At 42.8% G+C, this 25,001-nt stretch overlaps 1 protein-coding gene across 1 annotated transcript in view; it reads left to right on the top strand.

Annotated features, from left to right (window-relative positions):
* Positions 1 to 25,001, top strand: part of ENPP6 (ectonucleotide pyrophosphatase/phosphodiesterase 6) — a 136,154-nt gene that overhangs the window by 51,665 nt on the left and 59,488 nt on the right. Inside the window, exon 2 of the mRNA XM_075555777.1 lies at positions 5,391 to 5,570. Coding sequence (XP_075411892.1) covers positions 5,391 to 5,570 — 180 coding nt within the window. The remainder of the gene's footprint in view (positions 1 to 5,390; positions 5,571 to 25,001) is intronic.

The raw sequence follows: 25,001 nt of genomic DNA on the forward strand, positions 1-25,001 counted from the left end.
CGTCCAAGTGCTTGCATTTTCACTTCTGGCTTCTCTTCTGAGACTCAGCTGTGTCCTACAGGACGACTCTCACTCCAAGTTACAAACGTCTGCGTGGAGGGTTGGTTTCTTGCCACAATGTCCAACATTGAATCTATTTCTCACCTTTATGTTCCTGATGGCATGGGTCCTATGAGAACCTCAGCCAAGTTCACAGCATCTTGATTCCTGATCTCCTGGGAGGAGAGGCTGGGGGTGCTGTGAACACTTTGGGTTCAGAGCCTACCCCAAGTACCACCAGAATGGACTATTTCCATCATGACTCACATTTGGGTTTTAAGAAATGATCAGCGGGTCAAATTCTGCATTTGGTGTCCTCTGACTTAAAGCTGCTGCCCACTTGACAGATTAGCTTCACTGAAGACACTCAAGCTTCAGCCAACTATTGGACAGATATGTGGGGGAATGCCAGTCCCCCACTACTAATCATGGGTTCAGTAAGTGCAATTGTACAATTGAGATATATAAAGATTATAATAAAGTCTTTTAGTAAGGAGAACATTTTGGGGGTTAAAATGACCAAATGAAATTGGTCACACATAATATTTTTCTTCTCCCCCTTCTGTTTTAACAATGCAAATTCTAAAGCACGGCTGGCCATCTCAGTTAACTTGCTTGGTTTGGGACCAGTAGAACTACTTAGATAGACTTCATTATTATGCAGATTTTGGCTCTCAGCTCTCGAGAGCTGACTAATTGTAAGAACTGCTTACCACACTCAGGATGATTTGAAAGACTGAAAAATTTCTTAATAAAGTTGTCCAGCTGTTTTCGAACTAACTTACCAAACAGACATTTTTTCCCCCTTAATTTATCAGTAAGGTTACAGGCTCAATTAAGCCTCATTGCCCTTCAGGCTTTTTACACTCTATGATTTTACAATCTTGCAAAATTTTGTCTTGGTTAATTTCTCTTATTCCTTCCAAACTATAGTTAGAGGAAGTTAGTGGGAGGGTCTTAGGCCCTCCTCAATGCCCTAAGTAAATGACCCCACATCCAGAACTGAAAAAAACCTTTTCCCTCTAATTTCTAATTCTATGTGGGGCCACTGTTGTTTCCCCACAACAGAACTCCAAAAGACTCCTTGATTTTGGGGTGGTCAGAATTCTCAAGCACTCTTTCCTGGTAGGTATAAATTTTGACTCTAGGAATGCAAGGAAGCAAAAATTGACTTAAGCGATCTTCCTTTTTTATAAACCATGGTATATCAGATTTAATTACTGCCCTACTTTCTCCTTCATAATCCTTATCAATAGTTCAAACAACAATCTGAACACTTTGAGAATTTAGGTTGGACTTGACTAATAAATGTCCCATAGTTCTTTAAGGTAGTGAACCCCAATTACCGCTCCTAATAATTTCTGATTTAATTACAGCTTTCAGCTTTCCTTCACAACTGTGAATAACTCCAGGATCAATTTGAAATCCTTGAGTACTTAGGTTGAATCTTCCTGATAAAAACTGTATTACTCTTTCAATAAGAGGGTCCTGCTTTTTAGAATCAACAAACTGCTGTGAGTGTTTCTGAGCCTTTTCTTGGTTAGTCAGACTTATTGCAGTGAGAACAGAGGCTGGGGTTTTGTGGGTTTGGCTCAGAGGCTGGGGTTTTGTGGGTTTGGCTAGGTCTGGTCTCCGCTGTGAGACTGGGGAATACCTGTGACCATTGCCACTCAAAGATTCTTTTGCTGGGTTAGACAAAGGCTTTACCTTTCACGCTCTGTTGGGTGGGACTTGGATCAAGCTCCTCCCTCTATTTTCCCTCCAGGAAGCCATTGCCAATGGCAATCCTTTACTGTTGAATCTTGAGTGACATTCACTCGCCCAATGAGTTCATTTCCTACAGCAGGGGCAAAGACCAGGTTCTTTTAAACATGAACTTGGTGGCCCTGGCCCATGCTCTGGCACAGGCCACAGCTCACTCTTTGTGCCCAGGCTGATTGGCCTGTGCTGTCTACAAGCTCTTTGAAGATGACCTGTCTCTGTATTAGTCTGGGTACTATAGAGAAACAAATCCACAGAACCTCATATATATAGGAGAGAGTTTTATATAAAGGTTAAGTGCGCATCAAGAAAACATCCCAACCCAGTGCTGCCCAAGCACACAAGTCCAACATTAACCCATATGTCCAACACCAATCCTCAAAGTCCTCCTTCATTTCACAAACACACACTATGATGCTGACTGCAGGAGGAAAGCTGAATCAGTGAACGTGTAAGCATCTCAGTGCTGGCAGGGGCCTCCACGCGGCTGCTCCAGCACCCAGGGCTGCATCGGGGTAGGTCCATGTGGCTTATACTCAGGGACGTTTTGCAGGAAGTGAGCCTCGCCAGCTGAAGAAGGGAACTGGCTAAGGCAGCTGCACCCTGGTCCAACCATCAGAAAGCCAGAGAACCGAGAACTAGAAAGGGGAGGATAACCGAGCCATTTATCTCTCTGACCTTCAATTAACTCCACATGTGTTTATCAGCTAGTTTGGCACAATAAACTAGCTACCTCACTGTCTTTCTACAACGAACATCTTTTCTTTTAGGTCTGGTGTAATTTTCTGAGGCAACTGCCACAAAGTTGCCTTTTATTCCTCTGTCTCTACATTCTTGCAAATTCTGAGATAATCTAACAGTTTTCCATGTTCCCTGTAGTGATAGTAGGCAATGTTTATTAGAGAAATCATAAGATAGGGTATGCAGTCGGTCGCTTACTGCCTGGACATTTTTAACGCATTTGGAAATAGAATTTTCCAAACAGGACAAGATCAACAAAGGATTCATCATTCTGCTGTCATAGCCGTGCAACTGGGACTTCTCTCTCCTGATGGAATTATCTTTTCCCGGGCCCTTAGGCAGACCTCACGTATCTGTGCTACTGCCTGCTCAGTAAATTGTAGTTGTGACTCAACTGTGGTGTAAATCTCATCCCCTAGCAGTTGATGAATTCCTATATCTATACCATCCTCAGCATTCTTCCGAGATTGTGAATGGGCTGTGAAATCCCACCACATATGATATTGTAAAAACTCTGAAGGGTAAAAACATACTTTCACCAGGGCTCTCCAGTCAGCAGGGGTCCAGCTCTCAGACTCTGAAAAACACCTTATCATGCTAATTACATAATGTAAGTCTGGACCATAGTCCTTTGACAGCCTGCTTGAGATCTTTTGGCAACTAAAAGGGGAAGGAATTGTGAATTCCTTGTGGGTGTTTCCTATAAGGCTGTCTGTTAGCAACTCTAACAGGATAAGACATTCTAAATTCTAAATCTCCTTCTTCTGCAATCTCCCTTTCTACCCTTGAAAGTAAAGGTGCTTTCCTATACTTTGCCTCTTTGCTTCTATTTTCTGGGCTGGTCTTCTTGACCTGTTTATCTTGAAGGTCCACTTCCGAACTTCACCTTCTGTGTTAGCTCTCTTAGTTTGCATTTCTATGGAGCTGAACTCTTTACCTCCAGCACTGGCTAGTTTGCTTGTTTTATAATCTCTAGACTTTCTAACACTAAATTCCAGCAGGGGACCAGATGCTTTTTCTATGATGTCCCCTCCTGACTCAGACTTAGTTTTATCAGCTCTGCCTAAAATCTTTTCATTGACCTGCTACCCATTCTGCTTGCATCTCATCGGATTTGTTTGTGTATCTCAGAGGCTTCTCACTATTGTGCTTGTTTGTTTCTTTGCTTTCTCTACCTTTGAAAGCAAGGGAGCTGCCTGGGATTGTTTATTATGCTCATTTTGGATCTTGTAACTTGCTTCCTCTAGTGCTTTATCACCTTTAAACCTTCGGAGGCTGCAGTCCCCAGAGGACATATAGGCTTTGACCATGAGGTTTCGTTTATAATTGGAGGCCTTAGATAACAAATCAATCCCTGCTTCTTCAGTTTTTCCTAAAGTTTTATCACCTAATTCATGCTCATTCAAAGAGACTTTAGCTTGCTTTTCTAAATTTGGATAGACACAAGACTTCTCACTAGACTGATAATCCTCATCCTCTTCCTGTAAAGGTTTTAAGACCATCTTAACTTGAATCTACAGAGGGCATGTCTCCATGGGGATATTCTCCCCATCTCTGTATACTTTCTTTAAGTTTGTACCTATGTCCTCCCAAGTTCCTAGATTTAAAGTTCCTTCCTCTGGGAACCATGGATTATACTTTTTCACCACTTGTAGAAAATTGTGCATCTTTTTAGTCATTACTACTACCTTCTGTTTTTCAGTAAATGTGTGAGAGTAATAGCATAAGTCGTAGGTTTACTTCCACCTTGCCCCATTGTCTTCTTTAAAATATTGTACTACTATTCTTATTCCTGTTTATCTGCTAATCCCCACACCGGATCCTCACTTCACACAATTTCTCCAATTCACATTACCATCCAGTGGGGCCATACAATTGTTACATGGGGTATAACTCAAAAGAGTTCTTTTCCTACTGCCACATGATGGGCGCCATTTGTGGGGGATGCCAGCCCTACAACTAATAGTGGGTTCAGTAAGTGCGATTGTATGGTTAAGCTATATAAAGATTATAATTCAGTCATGGAGAACATGGGAGAGAAGGGAGAGAGAGTAAAATGAAGAAGTCAGACACACTTTATGGTAGCATGCTCTCTTCAGCCCTGCGTGGTAGTCCATGTGGAGAGAGACAGAGAGCGGAGCCAGAGAGAGCGACGTTTATCTACTACTTAGAGGGGCATGATTACAGGTAACCACACATCACAGGAAGGGGCAGTACAATAGGCATACACATCATAGGAAGGGGGTGTACCATAGGCATAAGTGTGACAGGAAGGGGATGAACTAGGGGTGTGTATATGATAGGAAGGGGTGGAACTAGTGGTGTACTTGTGACAAGATGGTTGGACCCTAGATTCATGATGACAGCCTAACCTTGGTCACTCTTGAGAGGGCTTGACCTCCCTGGGTTCCACTTCAGGGAAACAATTTACTACTATCCTTATCAGAAGGAAATGTGCTCTACTTATGGGATAAACAGTGGTGTCTTCTTGCTCTGGATGGCTGATAACCCTTAGGGAGAATAACTCCTGGCCTACTTTTGTTGACCTCCAAGTATATAGTCATTTGCCATGAGTAGCAAGCAGCTAGGTTTGGCATATATCTGGGAGAGACAACTTGGGAGAAATCTTTCACGCAGATCACTGGATTTTTTTTCTCTTGTCTGTTACAGTTTAGGGAAGAAGAAATGTCTAGGATAAAAAGAAAGTACGGGCAAATCTTTGTGCTATCTTGTACTTTCAAAGGAAGCACAAATTATTTTTATAAACAAAGAGAAGATGAAAACAGCTGTCACCACAGCTGAGGCCGTGCACAGCACTGACAGCATTGTGTTCGTCCTCTCCCACCTAGGCCGTCACTGTGAAGTCCACCAGATGACTGGAAACTACATGTGGGACCCCAGCACCAACAAGTCATTTGACATTGGTGTCAACAGAGACAGCCTGATGCCTCTCTGGTGGAATGGTTCAGAACCTCTGTGGATCACTTTGACCAAGGCCAGGAGGAAGGTCTACATGTACTACTGGCCAGGTAAGTGTCTTGATATCAAGGCCCTTCCAACCTGCCAAATCCCAAAACATCATGGAACTTCTTTGAAGTTTAGCCTGTTCACAGACTAAGATCCCTTGTTCGAAGATTAAACCATGGTTTGAAAACAAGATCCTTATGTAACAAAGATGCCTTAGGAGATACATAGAACATTTTCGGTTTCCCTGATCTTATGGCAACAGTTCTTAAGTTGTGGGTCATGACACCTTTGGGGATCAAATGACCCTTTCACAAGGGTTGCCTATAACCATCGTAAAACACATTTCCAATGGTCTTAGGAACTGAGACACCACTCCTCTCTCTGTGTCCAGGTGGTTCTGCCCACATGCAGATACACCCACATACGAGTACCCAGTGCAAAGACTGTTACCCATGCTACAGCATGCTTCAAGACAAAATTTCATTTATTTATAATTATAAATAAATATTTCACAATATAGAATTACATATTGTTTTTGTGATGAGTCACTATGCTTTAATTATGCTCAATTTGTAACAATGAAAATATATCCTGCCTATCAGTTGTTTACATTATAATTCATAAAGTAGCAAAATGACAGTTATGAAGTAGCAACGAAAATAATTTTATGGTTGGTGGGTCATCACACCATGAGGAGCTGTATTCAAGGGTCACGGTATTAGGAAGATTGAGAATCATTGTGTTATGGGTTACATTGTGTCCTCAAGATATATGAGTTGTAAATCCTAATCCACTATGCCTGTGGTTGAATCCCATTTGGGAATGGGTTTACTATAGCGTTTGTATTGAGTCCATTTCTTTTGAGGTATAAACAGAGCAGAGTAGGCAAGTAGAGATGAGGGAAGACAGCTGCTGTGCCACATGAAGACTCCAGGGAGCCCTGGAACAGAGGCTCAGCGTTCGAGAAATAAAGACCTCCCACCATAACTGTCAGAGGGACAGCCTTCCCCTGGAGCTGGGTCCCTGAATTTGGAATTCTAGTCTCCTAAACCACAAGAAAGGAATTTATTAACTGTTCTCAGCTATGCGGCAATGGTATGCCATACTTTCTATATGCAGAATCTTAGCTATACAGAAGAGATCAATTAAACGATGGTTGTTTGCTCTATGAAATTATTTGATGTATCCTTTCTGTCAACTTTGAGTTCTCTGAAAACACTGCAAAGAGGATCAAAAGTACACGTTATGGTAGTATATTCAATGAAGTCCTTTTGTATAAATACTCCTTCCCCGTGTCCTAGAGAAATAAGAAAATAAATTGCTGTCTTCATTGCCCTGAGGTAAGCGATCACACAAACTGCCCTGGTCAGTGAGAGGAGTCCTCGGGACATTCTCATCTTGACAGTGGGGATCTTTTGTTAAGGATGAGAGCATTTGGTGATTATAAACTATTAATTTACCATTTCTTCCACGAGGTAGGATCCCACTTTAGGGAAGTAGACAACTGGACTCTTTACTCACATGACTTTACATCTGTTTTCCTAAGTCTTAATGGTATAATCGTGACCACTGCTGTTATGGAGAAAGGTACCAGGGAGGCCTAGAAATACAGAAGGACTAAATGAAGGGCGGCCCCCTAGGTCATGGGGAGACAGAGCTAAGGGAGCTCATGGCCCTGGGCTGGAGGGCAGGAGCAGGGCGGGCTGTGGGGGAGGTGGTAGGCAAGGATGAGGGAGAGTGGGGAGAAGGCTGAGAAAGTTACGGCTGAATCCAGGTGGTGGTACTGATGGCATGGGCTGATGACTATGGAGGATGTGGTGGTACTGATGGCGTGGGCTGATGACTGTGGAGGATGTGGTGGTACTGATGACTGTGGAGGATGCTGGTAACAAGTGACCACCTGGAGAACTGTTGGGGGCAATGGAGGCCATGCCAGCTCTTGGAGGAGGGTAGAACCCAGTCAGATGGAGGCCATGGAAAGCCCAGGCACAGGCATGCTCACAGAGCTGCAGGAGCCATGAAAGCTGCCCCCAAGCATCCACTGGTGTCCTTAAAAGTGTGCCTGAAAATTCAGGCAGCCACGGTGATTAAAAACCACAAAGACACGGGATGACTGTCCCAGACAACTTCGGGGGGACTCCTACAGAGTATCTTCAAAAGATACTTGAAATTCCTTCTGAAGCAGCCGTCTCAGCTGACGAGAGAGAAAGCTTTCAAGAAAGGTTAGGGTTTAGGAGGACTGTGTTACCAGAAATGGTGACTCGACTTGTCAGAGTTGAACCTTTGGTTAAGGAATCAAGTCAGGACATCACCTAGGCCATCCTCCTTGCTAGAGGAGCCACGCTCAAATTTGAGTATCTTTTGAGGTCTCCTGTAGCTAGCCTTTCACATAGCCATTGATACCAACACTCATGAAAAGATCCCAAAGACTTTTTTAGGGGTGGGGAGGGTTAACAATCATTTCTATTTTTTTTCTTCCAAGGCATTTTATTAGGAGCTCATGCAGACCTCGTACCATTCCATAGTTCCATCATATCTTGATTGTACAACCGTGTTGTACAATTGCCACCATTTTCTTCCTTTTTGAACTCCTTGATATCAGCTCCCCATTACCACCCCCACATCCCCTGATGTAAGTCCCAGGAACTCTTATTCTAGTTGTTATCTATATAGAGTCATCTGTGCTGAGTTTCATATACCGAAAAACACATAACAGAGAGTCAAGAAGACTGCCAGCAATGAAAAAAATACAATAGAGACCAACCCAGTATAGAAGAAGAAGAAGAAGGCCACAGAAAATATTAAAAATCAGATCAAGCACAAAGTGTATCATAAGGGAGATTGGGTGACGAGATTTTAACCGCTCAGGTCATATTCATCATTTTAATCTACTCTAGTTATATTTTCCATACTCTCTGTCTGATGGATAACCAGGTTATTCCTATCCCTCAATTATGGTCAGAGGGAAATCACTAGAGGCTTATTCCTGTGTGGATCCTGCAAATGTATTTTGGGCTTCCACTGTCACCCATAGCTTTATGCACACCAGAATCTCACAATTTAAGCTAAGATACTATTCCCTCCTTTGGATTTGGATGATATGATTTACAATCATTGGATCACTGATGTTGGTTTATGTTTCACTGGACAACCATCTGGCTGCTTGTTTGAAAACAAGCCTTGAAGACCACAGATGCTATTCTTCCTGAGAGATGGGAACCATTTAACTTCTTCACCACACTTTGCTACAGCACCCATATCTTCGGTTTCCTTCATGAGGATGAGTATTGAGCAGGACCAAATCATAAGAATTATGTGTTCTTAGATTGGTGCTAGATTAACTCTGAGCCCCAAATTCACCCCTACATCTATGTTTGTTATCTGTTCTGGTTCACCTTAGAGACATCCTTGTTAATTTATGGCAGGTTAATCTTGGTACAGCTGTCTTCTGCTTCTTCACATACCATGTAGTTTCAGTCTTAAGTGCTCAGGTTCCAGGTGTGTTTGAGGTAGAGCCTTGTTCACCTACTGGAGTTTCCATACTGAATCCCTCTGGTATGGCCTTTGGAGCATGTTATGCTCCTTAAAGATCCACGCTTCAATGTCCCAGTGTTTCATGGCATATGGCCTTGGTGTCCCCAGGGGGTTCACAGAAACTCGGATGAATGTAGCTTGTTAGGAGCATAGTTGTAGGCATTCTTTGGGACCCTTCAAAGTATTGTTAGTTACCCAGGGAGATGTTAAAGAGTGCAAAGTCAACATAATTCAGGTTTCTTTGTACAGTAATCACCCCTGCCCACCTCTCCCATCTCTAAAAGCTAAGACAATATAAAACATTATCCTTTCTCATCTTGGAGATTCTAGAGCCTTAATGATAACAAACAGCATGGCTTTCTGTATCACTGAGCAGCTACAGAATTTTTTTTTTAATCTCTTTGTACCTCTGGATGACTTCCTCAAGAGAGCAGATTTGCTTCCTTGTGGTGTGACAAATACACCCGAAAGTTCCTAAATCCTAACAGCAAAGAAGAATCTAAAAAAGATAATCTCCTAGACCTTCTGCACTGACCTAAAGGAAGAGTAGCCCAAGATGTGACGCTATTAAAGTCTTGATGGAAATTAGAATGAAAAAGCTTTTGTTTCATAGACACCATTCAGTCCTTCTAAAAGGGATACGCAAATAAAAGCTCCCTGCGCACTAGCTGGCCCTGAAGGCGCTGCTGTCCAGTTCAGCCTCATGTGCTCTGGCACTCCCCCGCCCCCATCATTTCATTGGCCAATGGCACAGAGATGAATGGTCACTGCTGTCTTTTCTCCCTCCACGTTGGTTCCCTCCAGCTGCAGCCAATAGCCCAGTGACTGTTCATTTTTCTCTTTAAGATGAACTGAAATGCAGTGTCATCTCTTCCAAACATGACTTGATTTTATTTTTCTTCTTAAATCCTGCTCTTCCTCTCCCTGCCCCACAGGACATTGTGCAGACCTCTTTCTGAGGCCTGGGAAATCTTCGTTGCTTCACTGGGTTGTGTTATGACACTTTGAGTCTCGCCATTAAGTCAATATTTAGAAGTGCAATTTAGAAATGGCAATAGTTCAAGTCTTCCTGTCAGGTAGATGAAGCAGCAGACTGAAAAATTGGTCAGTGCCTGGGAGTCCAAAGAACCCCACCTCAAGTTTTCAGAAATGTAAGAGTGTAAACAGACCCTTCAGAACCCCACCCAACGATGCCGCTTAGCTGAGCAAGGAAAAATGTGTCTCAGGAAATAATCCTGGGCTCTCAATCAAATTTTTAAGACAGCAAATCCCCGTGTCCCCAGATCGGTCAGGAACTGTGCGACCAACAGCAAGGAGTGAGCTAAGGATCATTGTTCGCTGACCTACTCCCCTGTCCTGTCCCTCTGGTTTAAGGGCAAAGCGATCTTGCTAAGGGAGCAAACGAAGGGCTTACATTTGCTTCACAGGGAAAAGGCAGCACACCACCGAGTAGGCTGACTTGAAGAAGGAGGAGAAAGTGTTGCATACAGTACTTAAGCAAGATATTAGGCAAAAACAGAGTTTGAGCTGCTTGGCCCATCAGTGCTGCCTTACACAATAGCTACAGCTTTGGCTTATTCTCATGCCATCATAAAAAAATAAAAATGAAGGGATCCATGAGAGCCACCTGGTAGGAGTCTGTGGTCTAGACCTCTTGGAGTAAGTGCTGAAGGACCCTAAGCTGTACATTTCTCATCGTGTCTTTTGCACTCCTGATGCCCTACGGCCCAACATTCAGGAGGCCTTAATCACTCACATACCCCCATCCATTGAGGTGTCCCAACAACCAAGCCACTGCTCTCTAAGGCACATTTCCCCCTGGCTTCCACTCCCTACCTTTCCAGAGGTGGACATTGTATCTGTCCCGACTTCTATTAAGTTTTGGTTGTGATAATCAATTTGATTTTATATGAATAAGAAAAGAGACATGTATTGGCTGTTGGTCAAAAATCATGAATATCCACTGCCTCTCTTCCTTTTCCCTACCATGGTAGATTCTGGCCAGCCTTTCTCTGAGCTGTGCTTACATGCATTCAGGCATTGGGAAAAGGGGGAGACCAGCATGGAGCATACACATGTGTGATTTAACTTCTTTAGCTAAGTTCATGACATTAAACATCTGGTTAAATGCTGGTTTCTTTTTCAAGTAATTATTAGACATCACAAAGACACAAGATCTTGGTTTTCACTAAATTATGTACTAACATTGCCAATTTGACATTAGACTTTGAGATTTGTGTGATTTTAGAACAAGAAGAGGTGTTAGTCAGTAGATAGTTGCATTGTTCTTACACAGGTGAGTCAAGAACCCTTGTGAGAAGTGGATCAGAACTATTTTTTCCTGTTTGAGAAGAATGCATCTATATGTACTACACTTAAACTGTTGGCTCTTATAACAGGGGAAACTTCACTGGTGAGCAATATAGGCTTTGACATGGCAACATACTTACATCCATGGTATCAATTAATCTGACATGAGATAAAATTTATGCTTTTTAAAAATAAGACAGAAATATGTGTTAAAAACGTCAACTCAGTAAAGTACCAAATGAAATCCACGCTCCCATAATTAATGTTGCCTGGCAAGAAAAGGCAAATTGCATCATTTCCTTTGTCCATAAGTCAATGACGCCACCTTTGGCTGGTGCTCCATCACTGCGGCTGCCTGTCTATGTCAGCCAGGAAAAAAGAGGGCAAGTTCGCCTTGTGAGCGTGAGTTTGTCTGAAAGAAGGGATCTTCGGTGAAGGATTTCGAGGCGTCACCCAGTTTCTGCCTGCAGAGAATCTGAGAAGGAAGGTGTTGCCCCTCTGGATGCTTGCCTGCAGAAGCAATTTTCACTCACGTTACAAAATTTTCCTCACTGTCCAACCACATCCAATCACTTTTTTTCAGGGAAGCATTTGGGCCAGAGGAGCTCATAGTTTTCAACAGGGTCCACTCTGGTGATTGGAGAGCCTTATGGAGAAAGACCAGTTCTATTGATGGTCACGTAAGCCAAGTTAGGGATGAACTTCCAGGATGGCCAAACCACTTCTCCACAAGACTTGGTAAAGGGTGTTGCGTCAAGCAGACTCTCAGAAAACAAGCTGGAGCAAACACAGAGACAAGGTTCACTCCACTCTCCTCCCCTTGCCTTTCCGCAACCACTTTCTCATCCAATCAAGGCGACAGATAATAAGCAACTATCTAAACAAAAGTAAAGGTACATTTGTGAGATGTATAATAATGGAAAGTATAATGTACTATATAGCCCATCTATTAAGAGAACTGGTTTAAACAAAGAGAGTTTATAAAGGCTTCCCTGAGAAAAGTGATAGGCCTTAATATCTGATAGGATTGGTAAGGTGGGTGAGTTGGAACAAGGATGTTGGCAGAAAGCACACACCCCACCCAAATCTAGGGAACAGCACTTGCTAAAGTCCTTGGGTGAGAGGAAAGATGGCAGGTTCAAGGAACTTTACGTACGCAGTGTAAGGTCAGGCCGCATTCTATGAATGAAGCTACACAATTATTTTAAATGTTGAGAGCAACGAGAAGCTATTGGAAAGTTAGAAGAAGGAAGATGACAATATTAAATGTGCCTTTTGAAAATAGTGTTCTAACTGCAACACAGAGAGCAGAATGTGGGCATCCAGAGTAGATGGGCGTGAATGGCCATTCAAAAAGGTCTGCAGTGATTCAAAAAAAAAGGAAAGGATAGTTTGGATTATATTTAAAAACCTAGCAAGAAACAAATGGATTGGATATATTTAGGAATTATAAATCCATGACCTAGTGATGGATTGGATTTGGGAACAAGCTCTGCACTCGGTTCTTGGCGTATTGAACTTTATGGATAGTGGTCCTTTACTTTAGTGAGTTTTCTCCTAAAGTGGAAGAACTGAATGAGAAGAAGTTTTGAAATATTGCCTTTGAGTGGACACTGAGAATGTTGAGTCAGCAGCTTTGGAGCTCAGAACAGAGAACTGGATGTATAACTCTGAGATATGTGAACTACAAGTGGCCGTTGAATTTAGGGGTGTAGAAAACGTCACGGGAGAAAGCATGCAGGGAAAAGAGAAGAGGCTCCTGGGACACAGCCTTAGTGAAATCTAATCTTTAATGGCCATATGGAGGAGGATGTGTTTGTAAAGAAAACCAAGACAGAGTGGCTTGAAATGCCAGAGATATAAGAAAAGAGTTGTGAGACTTGAGCGAGAAAAGGGATGTTGAACCAGATACACATCTGATAAGGGTCCTTAGAGCCTACGAAAGGTTCTACTGGGACACTGACATCAGCTGAAGTCTCTCCGAGAGGGCACTGGTCAGCATTAGTGCTTACTCTTGCTGTACACTATGAGAACTGCATAGAGATCCTCTGGATGCATTAACTGTGGCATCACTGACAAACTACGCACTTTATAGACATTCTCTTTCTTTGCTATGTTCAGCTTGGTCTACAGAAGTGTCCATAACCATAGACATAGGGCATCCTTTCATTTCTAACCATGGCAAAGGGAGCCTGGACTTCAACGATCATGTTTATGATGGTTGCATGTATTGCCTAACTGTGGCTTTGAAGAAAAAAATATAAAGAGTAAAATTTGCTGCTATTTTTTCAAATAAACAAAAAGAAATTACGGGACAAACACTTTGTGTGTGTCTGGTGGATTCCCTAAACCCCATTAAGCCTAATCAGTTGCCGTCAAGTTGACTCCAACTCATGGGGAGCCTGTGTGTGTCAGAGTTGATGTGTTCCAGAGGGCTTCCCATGCCGAGTCTTTTCAGAAGCAGGCCTCTAGGCCTCTCTTCAAACCCCCATCCCTGAATCCCATTGGAAGTCCACATCATGAGAGGAACTCTCGTGATAAAACTCAACCCACTGTAACAAATCCTTTTATATTTAAATGGTTTTAATGACACATAATTCACACTTCTATAAACTCACTGCTATCGAGGAAATCCTGACTCGTGGTGGTCCTTTAGGATGAGGTAAAACTGCCACTGTGGGTTTCTGAGACTGGAACTCTTTATGGGAGTAGAAAGCCTCTTTCTCCTTCTGAATGGCTGGTGGTTGCAAACTGCTGACATCGATGTTAACAGCCCAACAAGTAACCTATGGCCCCAGAGCTCCTTCCACTTCCGTCATTCAGTCAAAAGTGTTGTATAATCACCAGTACAAGTAATTCTAGATGATTTCCGTCCTTCTTGTACTCATTATTGGCTCCCTATTTCTCTCTAATCTCCCTCCCATGCACCCAAGAAGCCATTAATCCAGTTATTGTCCGCAGTTGTACCAAGCCTACATTACATATACTGGAAAACATAAGTAAATAATCAAACAAGCTTTTTAAAAAAGATGAATAACATTAACAAAATAAACCAGACAAATAACTTCAATTGAGAAAAAAAAGCAGGAAATATTAAAACCTAAAATAAATTTGAAATGTGTCAAAAGTGGATGAAATGCTATCTGCCATCATTGAATTTACAGTAGACTCTGTTGGATATCACGGCTATTCGCACCCCTCAAGTATGCTCTCGGGATTCAGCAGAGACTTAATCCATGTGGGGGCCCCGTAATGGATTTGGGGCTCCTACTGTCATCCATAGCCTTCTGCAAACTGGGTGTTCTCAATTCAAGTCTGATACCATGCCTTCCTTCAGATTTGGACTTTATTATTTATCATTCTTGGATCACACAAGCTGTTGTGCTTCTTTCATATGGATTTAGTTGACACTTCACTTAGATGGCTTCTTGTTTGAAGACAAGATATGCTTTGCTGTAGCAACCGTCTCATCAGTGAACTCTTCATGAAGGAGGACAGCAAGCAGGGCCATATTGTAAGAACTAATTGCTCTTAGATTAGGGACTAGAATTAAGTTTGAATTCAAATCAATGCACATATCTATGGTTTATAGACAACTCGGGTACAATGTAGAGGCCTCATTATAGTTTTATGACAGAGAACATTACCAATCATTCCCCTGGGGCATACGTCAGACCACTTTTTAAATGAAAAGTGAATGAAACCTCTGAGAGTGAAGCAACTTACTCATTCATACAGAGTTTAATTTTAAGTTATCCATTCCACAAATATTTTAAGCACCTGTAAGGGTTAGAGAGTGTGTTAGACTGGGTTGACTAGAGAAACAACTCCAGAGCCACTCATACGTGTGTGAGAAAGAGCTTTATATCAAAGAACAACTGTATATTGAGAAAACAAACCAGCCCCATCCAGATCAAGTCCATAAGTCCAATATTATCCCATATGTGCGATACTAGTCCGTAAATTTTTATTTGGACTCACACAGCATGTGCAATGATGCTGAATGCAGGAAGATCATAGGCTGGTGGGTGGAAAGTCCTGTGGATCCAATGGTGGTGGATGCATCTCCAGGGCTCTGGCTGCCATCAGCGTGGCTTCCCGTCGTGTCAGAAGGAAGGTGAAGCTAAGAGAGGGTGTGGTCTGCCTTCAGGGAGAAAGAGAGGAAGTTCCCAGAATCCTCTTGAGAAGTCCACACCCCCAAGGAGGCATCATCAGGCTGTGACCTGAATGACAGACTAGATTCCACTCCTTCACTCTTTTTTTTTTTAATTGATCTTTTATTGGGGGCTCTTACAGATAATAAGAATCCATATATCAATTACATTAAGCAAACTTGTACAGATGCTGCCATCATCATTTTCAAAACATTTTCTTTCTACTTGAACCCCTGATCTCAGCTCCTCTTTATTCCCTTCTTCCCCCACCCTAACCCCATCATGAACTCTTAATAAATTATTTATATGTATATATATTCATATCTTACACTGTCTAATAAAGCCCTTTACCCACAGTTCTCTTATTCACCCCCCTTGAGGGGGGTTAGACCTCCATCATTGTTATCAGTTCCCCTTTCCTCCCCTTCCTCCTCCTCTTCCTTCCTGTACTCACATAGAATCCTTACTCCCATTACTATTTATGAGGGGCTTATCTATCCTGGATTCTGTGTATCAAAAGCTCTAATCTGTACCAATGTACATATGCCAGTCTAGCAGGATTTGTGAGGTTGAGCTGGAGCCATGATATTGGGGGAGGAAGCATTAAAGAACTGAATCATCCTTTCCCTGTGACTTTCCTGTGAGGGGGATGTCCAATTGTCTACAGATGGGCTTTGGGTCTCCACTCTGACTCCTCTTCTTCACAACGATATGATTGTTTGTTTCTGATAGCAGATCCCATTGACACTACTTGATCACGCAGGCTGGTGTGTTTCTTCCATGTGGTCTTTGTTGCATCCTTGCTAGATGGTTGCTTGTTTAACTTCAAGCTTTTAAGACCCCAGATGCTATATATTTTAATAGCTAGGTACCATCAGCCTTGTTCACCACATTTGCTTATGCACTCATTTTATCTTCAGCGATTGTGTCGGGAAGGTGAGTATCACACAGTGCCACATTATTAGAACAGTGTTCTTGTGTTGAGGGAAGACTCATGTAGAGGGCCAAAGTGTTTGCTATTTTAGTGCTTTACTCTATAAATATATATACATAGCCCAATACCCCGATCTTATTTATTAATATATTTACATATATATGTCTATATTTATACCTCTATATATAGCTTTTACCTCCTATTTCTTTCCTCTATTTCCTTTTACTTTCCTACTGCCCCACCATCAGGTTCACCCTTCATTCAGCTCTCAGTAATTCCTCTCAGCTACCTTACAAACACCACCAGGCATTCTACATTCTATACCTTCCGTGCCATTCATTTTAGATTTTAGATCCCTTGGTGTTCCCCTGTCGCTGAATTTGTTAGCTCACCACTCCCTCCACCGTCACCCCCGCCCCCTCTCTTCCTCCATGTCCTCCTGGTTCCATTGTTTTCTCCTCAGGATTATTTATCCTGTCTATCTTATAGAAATACACATATGATTTAAAAATAAATCTCCTAAACATAGTTCCAGGTCTATCTACTGACCTTTGTGAATTGGCCCCCAACCAGGTCAGGTGAGGTGCCAAGAACTGCCTCCCAAGTCAGGGGTCTATTTAAGGGGTTCCTCAGGGACTCTGTGATTTTACTCCCATTGCTGATCTGTTAGGGTCCCTTCATAATTCTCCCCACTGTGCACCCCTTCATTCTTAATGTCCTCCAGTTGACATGAGATTATATCACTACCACAGGGAACATGCCTATAAGAGATTCAGTGAGCAATAGGACACATTTCCTTGGGTAGGATGGGCAGACAAGAAACAGGTGATTACCATCCATGCTTTATTTGATGTTGTGAGTACAATAGACACAAGGTACTGGGTGACCAGGTTCTTAGAAGCATTTGAGGCAGAAGAAAGGATTATGTGCTAAGGTGCAAGGTGTGTCTTGACAAGAGCTCATCATGTTTGTGAAACTGCGAGGAGTAAAATAAGACTGCAGTTGGTTGGCAAGATTGGGAGTGAAAAGAAATGAAACTAGGAAAGAGCAGATATTTAAGATCTTGTGTGCTGCATAAAGGGATTTATGTTTAAAGGATAGATTAATAGGTATTATCAACCACAAAAACAGATAAGCCCCTAATTTTCAGTATCCAGGCAATCTATTTCTGAAATTTCAGCCATTAAAAATCTCAGGAAGCACAGTTCTATTCTGACATACATGGCCTTGCCATGAATCAAAATTGGATCATCAGTATCTTGTTTTTGGTCTTTAACCCCATGTGGTTGTTAGGCGGTTGTTAGGTGCGTGGAGGCAGCTCTGACTCAGAGCAGTCCTGTGTACAACCAACTGCAATGTACAACTGACTCCTATGTACAACCAACTCCAATGTACAACCGACTCCGATATACAACCGACTCTGATATACAACTGACTCCTGTGTACAACCGATTCCGATGTGCAACTCTAACTCATAGCAATCCTGTGTACAACTGACTCTGATGTACAACCGACTCATAGCTGTCTTATATACAACCGACTCCAATATACACATCTGACTCATAGCAGTGATGTGTACAACAGATTCCGATGTACAACAGACTCCGATGTGCAACTCTGACTCAGAGCAGTCCTGGTCCAACTGAAGGGAACACTGTCCCTTCCTGAATGATCCTTACAGTACTTTTTATATTTGAGCCCATTGTTGCAGCCGCTGTGTCAGTCCGTCTCAGTGAGGGTCTCCCTCTTTTACACTGACCCTCTATTTACCAAGCATGCTGTCCTTCTCTAGGGATTGGTCCCTCCTGACAACACCAGCCATTGAAAACCTAGTGGAGCAATTTTAATCTGATATACAGTCACCAGGACTCAGTCAACTTGACGGCAAATTGATTAAGTGCATTGAGAACTTGGTATACATCACTTCTATTCTTGCTCTATTGGCTGACACACTGTCACATGGCTACACGGACATGTGAGAGAAGCTGGGGAATGTTTGTATCTAGATAGACGTGGAAAGGCCTTTGGTGATAACTTGGCAGGAAGGTGTTTCAGATATATTATTGAAATAAGTCATAAAGTATTGCTACAAAATCATAGAAATCTTTACAACATAATGTCATCAAAATGTGAAGCTATTTTTTGGCATATCCCCATATACTGTATATACTCATGTATAAGTCAAGTTTTTCAGCACAAAAAATATGCTGAAAAACTGGGGTTAGGCTTATACATGGGTCAGTGGTACCCCAGCTAGGTGTAACATCTCGCGGTGATTGCCGTTCCTCCACTGTTCATTCAAAGCCCCGCTGACACTGCAGGGCTTTGAATGTTTGTTTACTCACATCTAACCAATGAGAGCTGTCCTGTGACATGGACGGCTCCAATTTGCAGAAGCAGCAGTTGTGATTTACTTACACCTGCAGCTGAACTGGTAAGGAAGTGTCTGTGGCTGCGCTCTGTCTCCATCTCCGTCTCTCCCCTCTGGTCTCTGTGTTAATTCACATCCTGCATTTCCCACCCTAGGCTTATACTTGAGTCAATCAGTTTTTCTGGTTTCCCAGGTAATAATTAGGTACCTCGGCTTATACTCGGGTCGGCTTATATTCGAGTATATACGGTAAGTCTATACCCTTCTGAAGGCCCATTTTGATTCCCTGACCCTTCCCTAAAGAATGACCTGTTCTTTGATTAATACCGTGTCCAAACAGCAGTTTGGGCAGACTGGAGTCTCCAAGTTGTGTTCCTTAAAATATTCATTGAATTTCAGGAGCGAAGGGAAATCTGAAGGCACATGATAAGGCCTGATGGTGGAGGGAATAAGGCTTTCCAGCGATATTCTAGTAGGGCAGCCTTCCTACTCTCAAAGAAATAATAAGCAGCTTTTCGTGTTGGAAACATTTTCTTGGCCCAACTTTCTTGGTCTTTTTTTCCCCCACCAATGCAGTTTTCAATTATTTGAGAACTTCATAATAAATCCCCATAATTGTTCTAAGTCCCTTTGGGATTAAAAAAAAGTTACTATAACCTTCTGAGCTTACCCCTCTGCCCTTTATCTGATCTAGCAGATGCCCTTGGAAACCAGTGTTTTATTTAGGCTTTTTAAAAGCACCCTATGGATATATGGACGATTGTACATTATACTGAAGGAATTTGTCTACAACCCTGCACATGTCACAGCGATATGTTTAAACACATTTTTTTCTTTCAAACCATTTTTATTTATTTAAAATCATTTTATTGGGGGCTCTTTGAACTCTTATCACAAGCCATCCATCCATCCATTGTGTCAAGCACATTTGTCCATTTGTTGCCATCATCCTCCTCAAAACATTTGCTTTCTACTTGAGCCCTTGGTATCAGCTCCCCGTTTTTCTCCTCCCTTCCTGCCCTCTTTCCTCATAAACCCTTGATAATTTATAAATTATTAATATTTTGTCATGTCTTACACCGTCCAACGTCTCCCTTCACCTACTTTTCTATTGTCTGTTTCCCAGGAAGGGGGTTATATGGATATCCTTTTTATTGGTTCCTCCTTTCTACCCCACCTTCCCTCCACCCTCCCATTATCGCCACTCTCACCACTGGTCCTGAGGAATTCATTTGTCCTGGATTCTCGGTTTCCAGTTCCTATCTGTACCAGTGTACATCCTCTGGACTAGCCATATTTGTAAGGCAGAATTGGGATCATGATAGTGGAGGGGAAGAAACATTAAATAACTAGAGGAAAGTTGTATGTTTCATTGTTGCTACACCACACCCTGACTGACTCGTCTCCTCCCTGCAACTCTTCTGTAAGGAGATGTTCAGTTGCCTACAGGTGGGCCTTGAGTCCCCACGCTACACTTCCCTCATTCACAATGATGAGATTTTTTTGTTCTTTGATGCCTGATACCTGATCCCATCAACACTTTGTGATCACACAGACTGGTGTGCTTCTTCCATGTGGGCTTTGTTGCTTCTCAGCTAGATGGCCACTTGTTTAAATTCAAACATTTAAGACACCAGACACTACATCTTTTGATAGCCAGGCACCATCAGCTTTCTTCACCACATTTGCTTATGCACCTGCTTTGTCTTCAGTGATTTTATCAGGAAGGTGAGCATCATGGAATTCCAGTTTAATAGAACAAAATATTCTTGCATCGAGGGAGTACTTGAGTGGAGGCCCAATGTCCATCTGCTACCTTAATACCAAACCTATGAATATATACACATATATTATTTCCCCATCATCATATATAATATATTTACATATGTACATGCCTGTGTTTAACCCTCTATAAATTCCCTTTGCCTTCTAGTTCTTTCCTCTGTTTCCTTTGACTATCTTCTTGTCCCACTATCATGCTCAGTCTTCATTTGGGTTTCAGCAATTCCTCTCCATTACATTGTCCTTGATCAAGCCCCACCAGGCCTCCTATACCCTCCTCACCAGCGATTTTTGGATCCCTTATTGTTCCCTTGTCCCTAGGTTTGTTAACATCCAATTTCTTTCCCCTGGCTACCCCTCTCCCATGTCCCCCCTCCCCCCCCACAACCGTCAGTCCCATTGTTTTCTCCTCCAGCTTCTTTATCCTGCCTATCTTATCTAGATAGACCTGCAGAGATAATAATATGCATAAAACACAAGACAGGGCAAAACAAGCAACAAAAGAAAAAAACAACGACAAAAAAAGAGAAAAGCCTGTAATAGTTCAAGGTCTGTTTGTTGACCTTTAGGAGTGTTTTCTGGTCGTCTGATGGGTGTCACACCCTGGTCCCAAAGTCTATTTTTGGTATTCCCTGGGGACTTTGTTGCTCTGCTCCCCCTGTTGTTCTGTTGCATGCCCTTAGTGTTTTGCCTGGGGGTGGGCGGTCAGATAGGGTGCAATTCCCCCACTGTGTCTCTAGTATTGTTCCCTCATAGGGCTATGGGTCAGTGAGGAACATCATTAAACACATTTTCTTTGGAATAAATCCGTGTGTGTATGAACTGTAACCCTAGCAGCAGGAGGTTCGGCATGCCCTTGCATATTATTACATACCGAAATATATTCATTTAGCAACCACTCTGATGAGAATATCTATTTGGGGTAAAATTAGAATTCTGTGTCTATATTCCATATTGTATATAAAATCATGTAATATAGAACATAAGATTCTATAAACATATCATATTGTGGAAATCTCTGTTTTTGAAATGCATGTATATGCATGCCATTTGAAGTGTTAGATGTTGCACAATAGTTGCCACTAGGTGGAATTATAAGAGTTCACTTTATATTTGTTGGCCTATAATTTCTGATGTTTTATGGCAAGAATCCATTGCTTTTATAGCAAGGAAAATAATTCAAGTCATCTCAACTACTTACGAAACATTGTTAGTCAATCCCTGGGAATCTGCCGAAAATGAATCAGGATAAACCCCAAGGAGAGGAAGGGTAAGGTAACAACAGAGAAGCTAAGCCAGAAAAATAGTGAATATTCCATCTATGTTGAATTATGGCTTTGATCAAGTTGGTTTGCTAACCCTATTGTTTCTGTCCAATTTTACTTCATCTAAATTATACATTGCTTTACTTGGGCAAGTCATTTGGCCTCAGTGGGTGGACAATGAGAAATCCCTGACTCATTGGAGAACATCTGCAAAGTGTGGCCAGCCTAACCCATCTGCTCTCAGCCTCCTAACCATGCCTCAGGGATTCATCGGCCCTTCTGGGAACAAAGAATATTGAGAATGCCAGCCTTCAGGCGAGGACCTAAGGAGGAAGACATGTTTGTTCTCTGTAGGGTCAGCTACAATCCACAAAGGTAGGGGAGCTCTCTCTGGGTTGATTTCAGGGGGTCTAGTCATTCTATGTAAATCTACTGCACACAAACTCTTTTAAGTGTTGAAAAGCAAGGATGCTACTTGGAGGACTAAGGTAGATTTGATCCAAGCCATGACATTCTCAATTCCCTCATGTGAAAGTTGGAAAGTTGCATGTGAAAATTGGAAATTGAATAAGGAAAACAAAGAAGAATCAATGCATTTGAACTATGGTGTTGGTGAAGAATACTGAACGTACCATGGACTGCCAAAATAACAAACAGATCGTTTTGGAAGAAGTACAGCCAGAAGGCCCCTTGGAGCTAATGATGGTGAGACCTAGTCTCTTGTACTTTGGATATGCTATCAGGAGAGACCAGTCCCTGGGGAAGGACATCATGCTTGGTGATGTGGAGGAAGGCCCTCTACCCAGTGGCTGAAACAAGGGACTCAAATAGAAGACCAGTTGTAAGAATGGTGCGTGGCAGGGCAGTGTTTCGTTCTGTTGTACCAACAGAACTGGAACCAACTTGCTGGCAACTAACAACGACAGACACTCTTCCAGCAGTCTTGCTGGGGTGAGGGCTAACACACTGAGTAGACACTGAAGCAGGAATGCTCAGGGCTCTGGGCAAGGCCAGTGAGGTGGCCCACTATGCCCGTTTGCTCTCTGTATTAGTTGAGGCAAACAACCTTGACTTTCTGGCTCCTTTTGGCTCCCTCAATGCGGACTCACTTACTGCAAGGTGTCTCCCAAGATCTCTTGGGAAAGACTGGTCTGGCCCTCATGCCTACCTGTCCTAGGCTCCTCTCTTCAGAACAGTGTGGGTACGAGGGTCTTCCCTCTGCTTGCCACACATTATCAAGCCATTGCCATCCCAAGCACATGCTCCTGGGAGTGTCCCTTGCAGACCCTCTTCCCTTCCCACAAGGCCTCCCTCCCTTGCCTTCTAAGAGAAAATATACTTTTTGTGTCTGTCCTTGCTTCTTCTTCCCTAGGTCTCAAGGTGTCATTCTCAACCCTGGATATGTGTGCGAATCGGCTGAGATCGCCTTTAAAATACCAGTGCTCAGGCTGCACCCACAGAACTTCTCATCTAGTTGGTTTGGGGAGAGGACTCTTTGATCAGTGGTGGACACCATGCTTGGTATCGGGGGGTACCTAAAGACGTGCAGGTCGCCTGCCTGGGGTGTCCAACCTAATGCACACACCCCTCACTCTCACCCCCGCCTCCTTTCCATCCCCAGGCAGAGTCGCCATGCCTAGTGCCCCTTTAACTCATTCATTGGCCTGGTTAGTCTCTCCTCTTCATTCTCTGGCCCTGCTGTGCTGCCATGCTTGGAACCCCCAGTAGGGCCAATCTGTGTTCTGCGTGGGTGTATTTGACACTCCGACATCCTGACCATCTTTGATCTGACAGGAGAAATAAATGACCGTTTGAGCATCTAAAGTGAATTCACACCTCACATACATGATCTCATTCAATCCTCAGAAGACTCATAAGAAACTAAATCTATTATCCCTACTTTACAAATGAGGAAATTGAATTCCAGAGCTCCTAAAGCCAGGGAGCTAGTGAGCTGGGCTTCCATCGGCCTGTCTGACTCCACATCCCTTATAAAATCCCCTGCCCTGGGACCTGACCTTGGACCCAAGTCTGGGTGGGATTTTTTTTTTTTTTTGGTTGGGGCAGGGGCCTTCCTAGCCCACTGCATAGTTAGGGCAATCTCAGAAGGAAGATAGAATGGGAGGAGGGGCAAAGTCAGTATTTATTGTGATTAAATTAGTGCTCATCGAGACACAGGCTTCCTTCTAATTACTAGTCTGTAGTGAACAATTTCTCATAAAAAGGTTGTGCTCCCAGGTGAGGCTAGCATCTTTCTCTTCCCCCAAACTCACAGCACCTTCCTACAGAATCAACACTTCTTTTCAAATTTACAATCCCGGACACAGATGAAGTACCCAGTCAACAAGCAAGACCCAGGATTCCTTGTGCTTCCTTGCCATTGTGGGGTTGTTAGGTGTCATTGAGCAGGTTCTGACCCATGGTGATGTTATGCACAGCAGAACAACAGAACAAAACACTGCCCGGTGCTGCGCCGTCCTCTCAATCTTTCCTGTGCTTGTGCCCATTGGCGCAGCCATGGTGTCCGTCCATCTCTTTGAGGGCCTTCCTCTTTTTTCGCTGTCCCTCTGCTTTGCCGCCTGATGTCTCTCCTGACAACATGTTCAAAGTATGTAAGACCAAGTCTCACATCCTTGCCCCCAAAGGCTACGCTAGCTATACTGCTTCCAGGACAGATCAGTTTATCCTTTTAGCAGTCCATGTATTTCCAATATTCTTACTAATACAGAGTGCTCCATTTCACTCTATATTGTTATTGGGTTATCTGCCTCTGAGTCTTCTGAATAGCATGCCAGAGTCTGACTTTTGGTGGTTGAGGGCAGACTGGTCTCCTTTCTCTGTTGGATGTTGGCATCTTCCTTGGCTTATTACACATCCAAAGAAGGTGGGCAGGAAGCTTCAGCTGATGTCTATCCCACCTTATCCAACTGAGTCTGTGTCACATTCGCAATAGTGACTGTTTCTCATGTGGTTCCACTCAATATAATCCCCCTGGTCCTGGTCCAGATTGTTGTTGATCTAATGTCTCATTTATAAGCATGTGGAATTGGGACAAGGAATAAGGAAGACTTGAGAAGAGTCAATGCTTTTGAATTGTGGTGTTGGCAAAGAATACCGAGAGTATCATGGATGGTGAGAAAAAT

Source organism: Tenrec ecaudatus, chromosome 8 (genome assembly GCF_050624435.1).
Source record: "Tenrec ecaudatus isolate mTenEca1 chromosome 8, mTenEca1.hap1, whole genome shotgun sequence".
Taxonomy (NCBI): domain Eukaryota; kingdom Metazoa; phylum Chordata; class Mammalia; order Afrosoricida; family Tenrecidae; genus Tenrec; species Tenrec ecaudatus.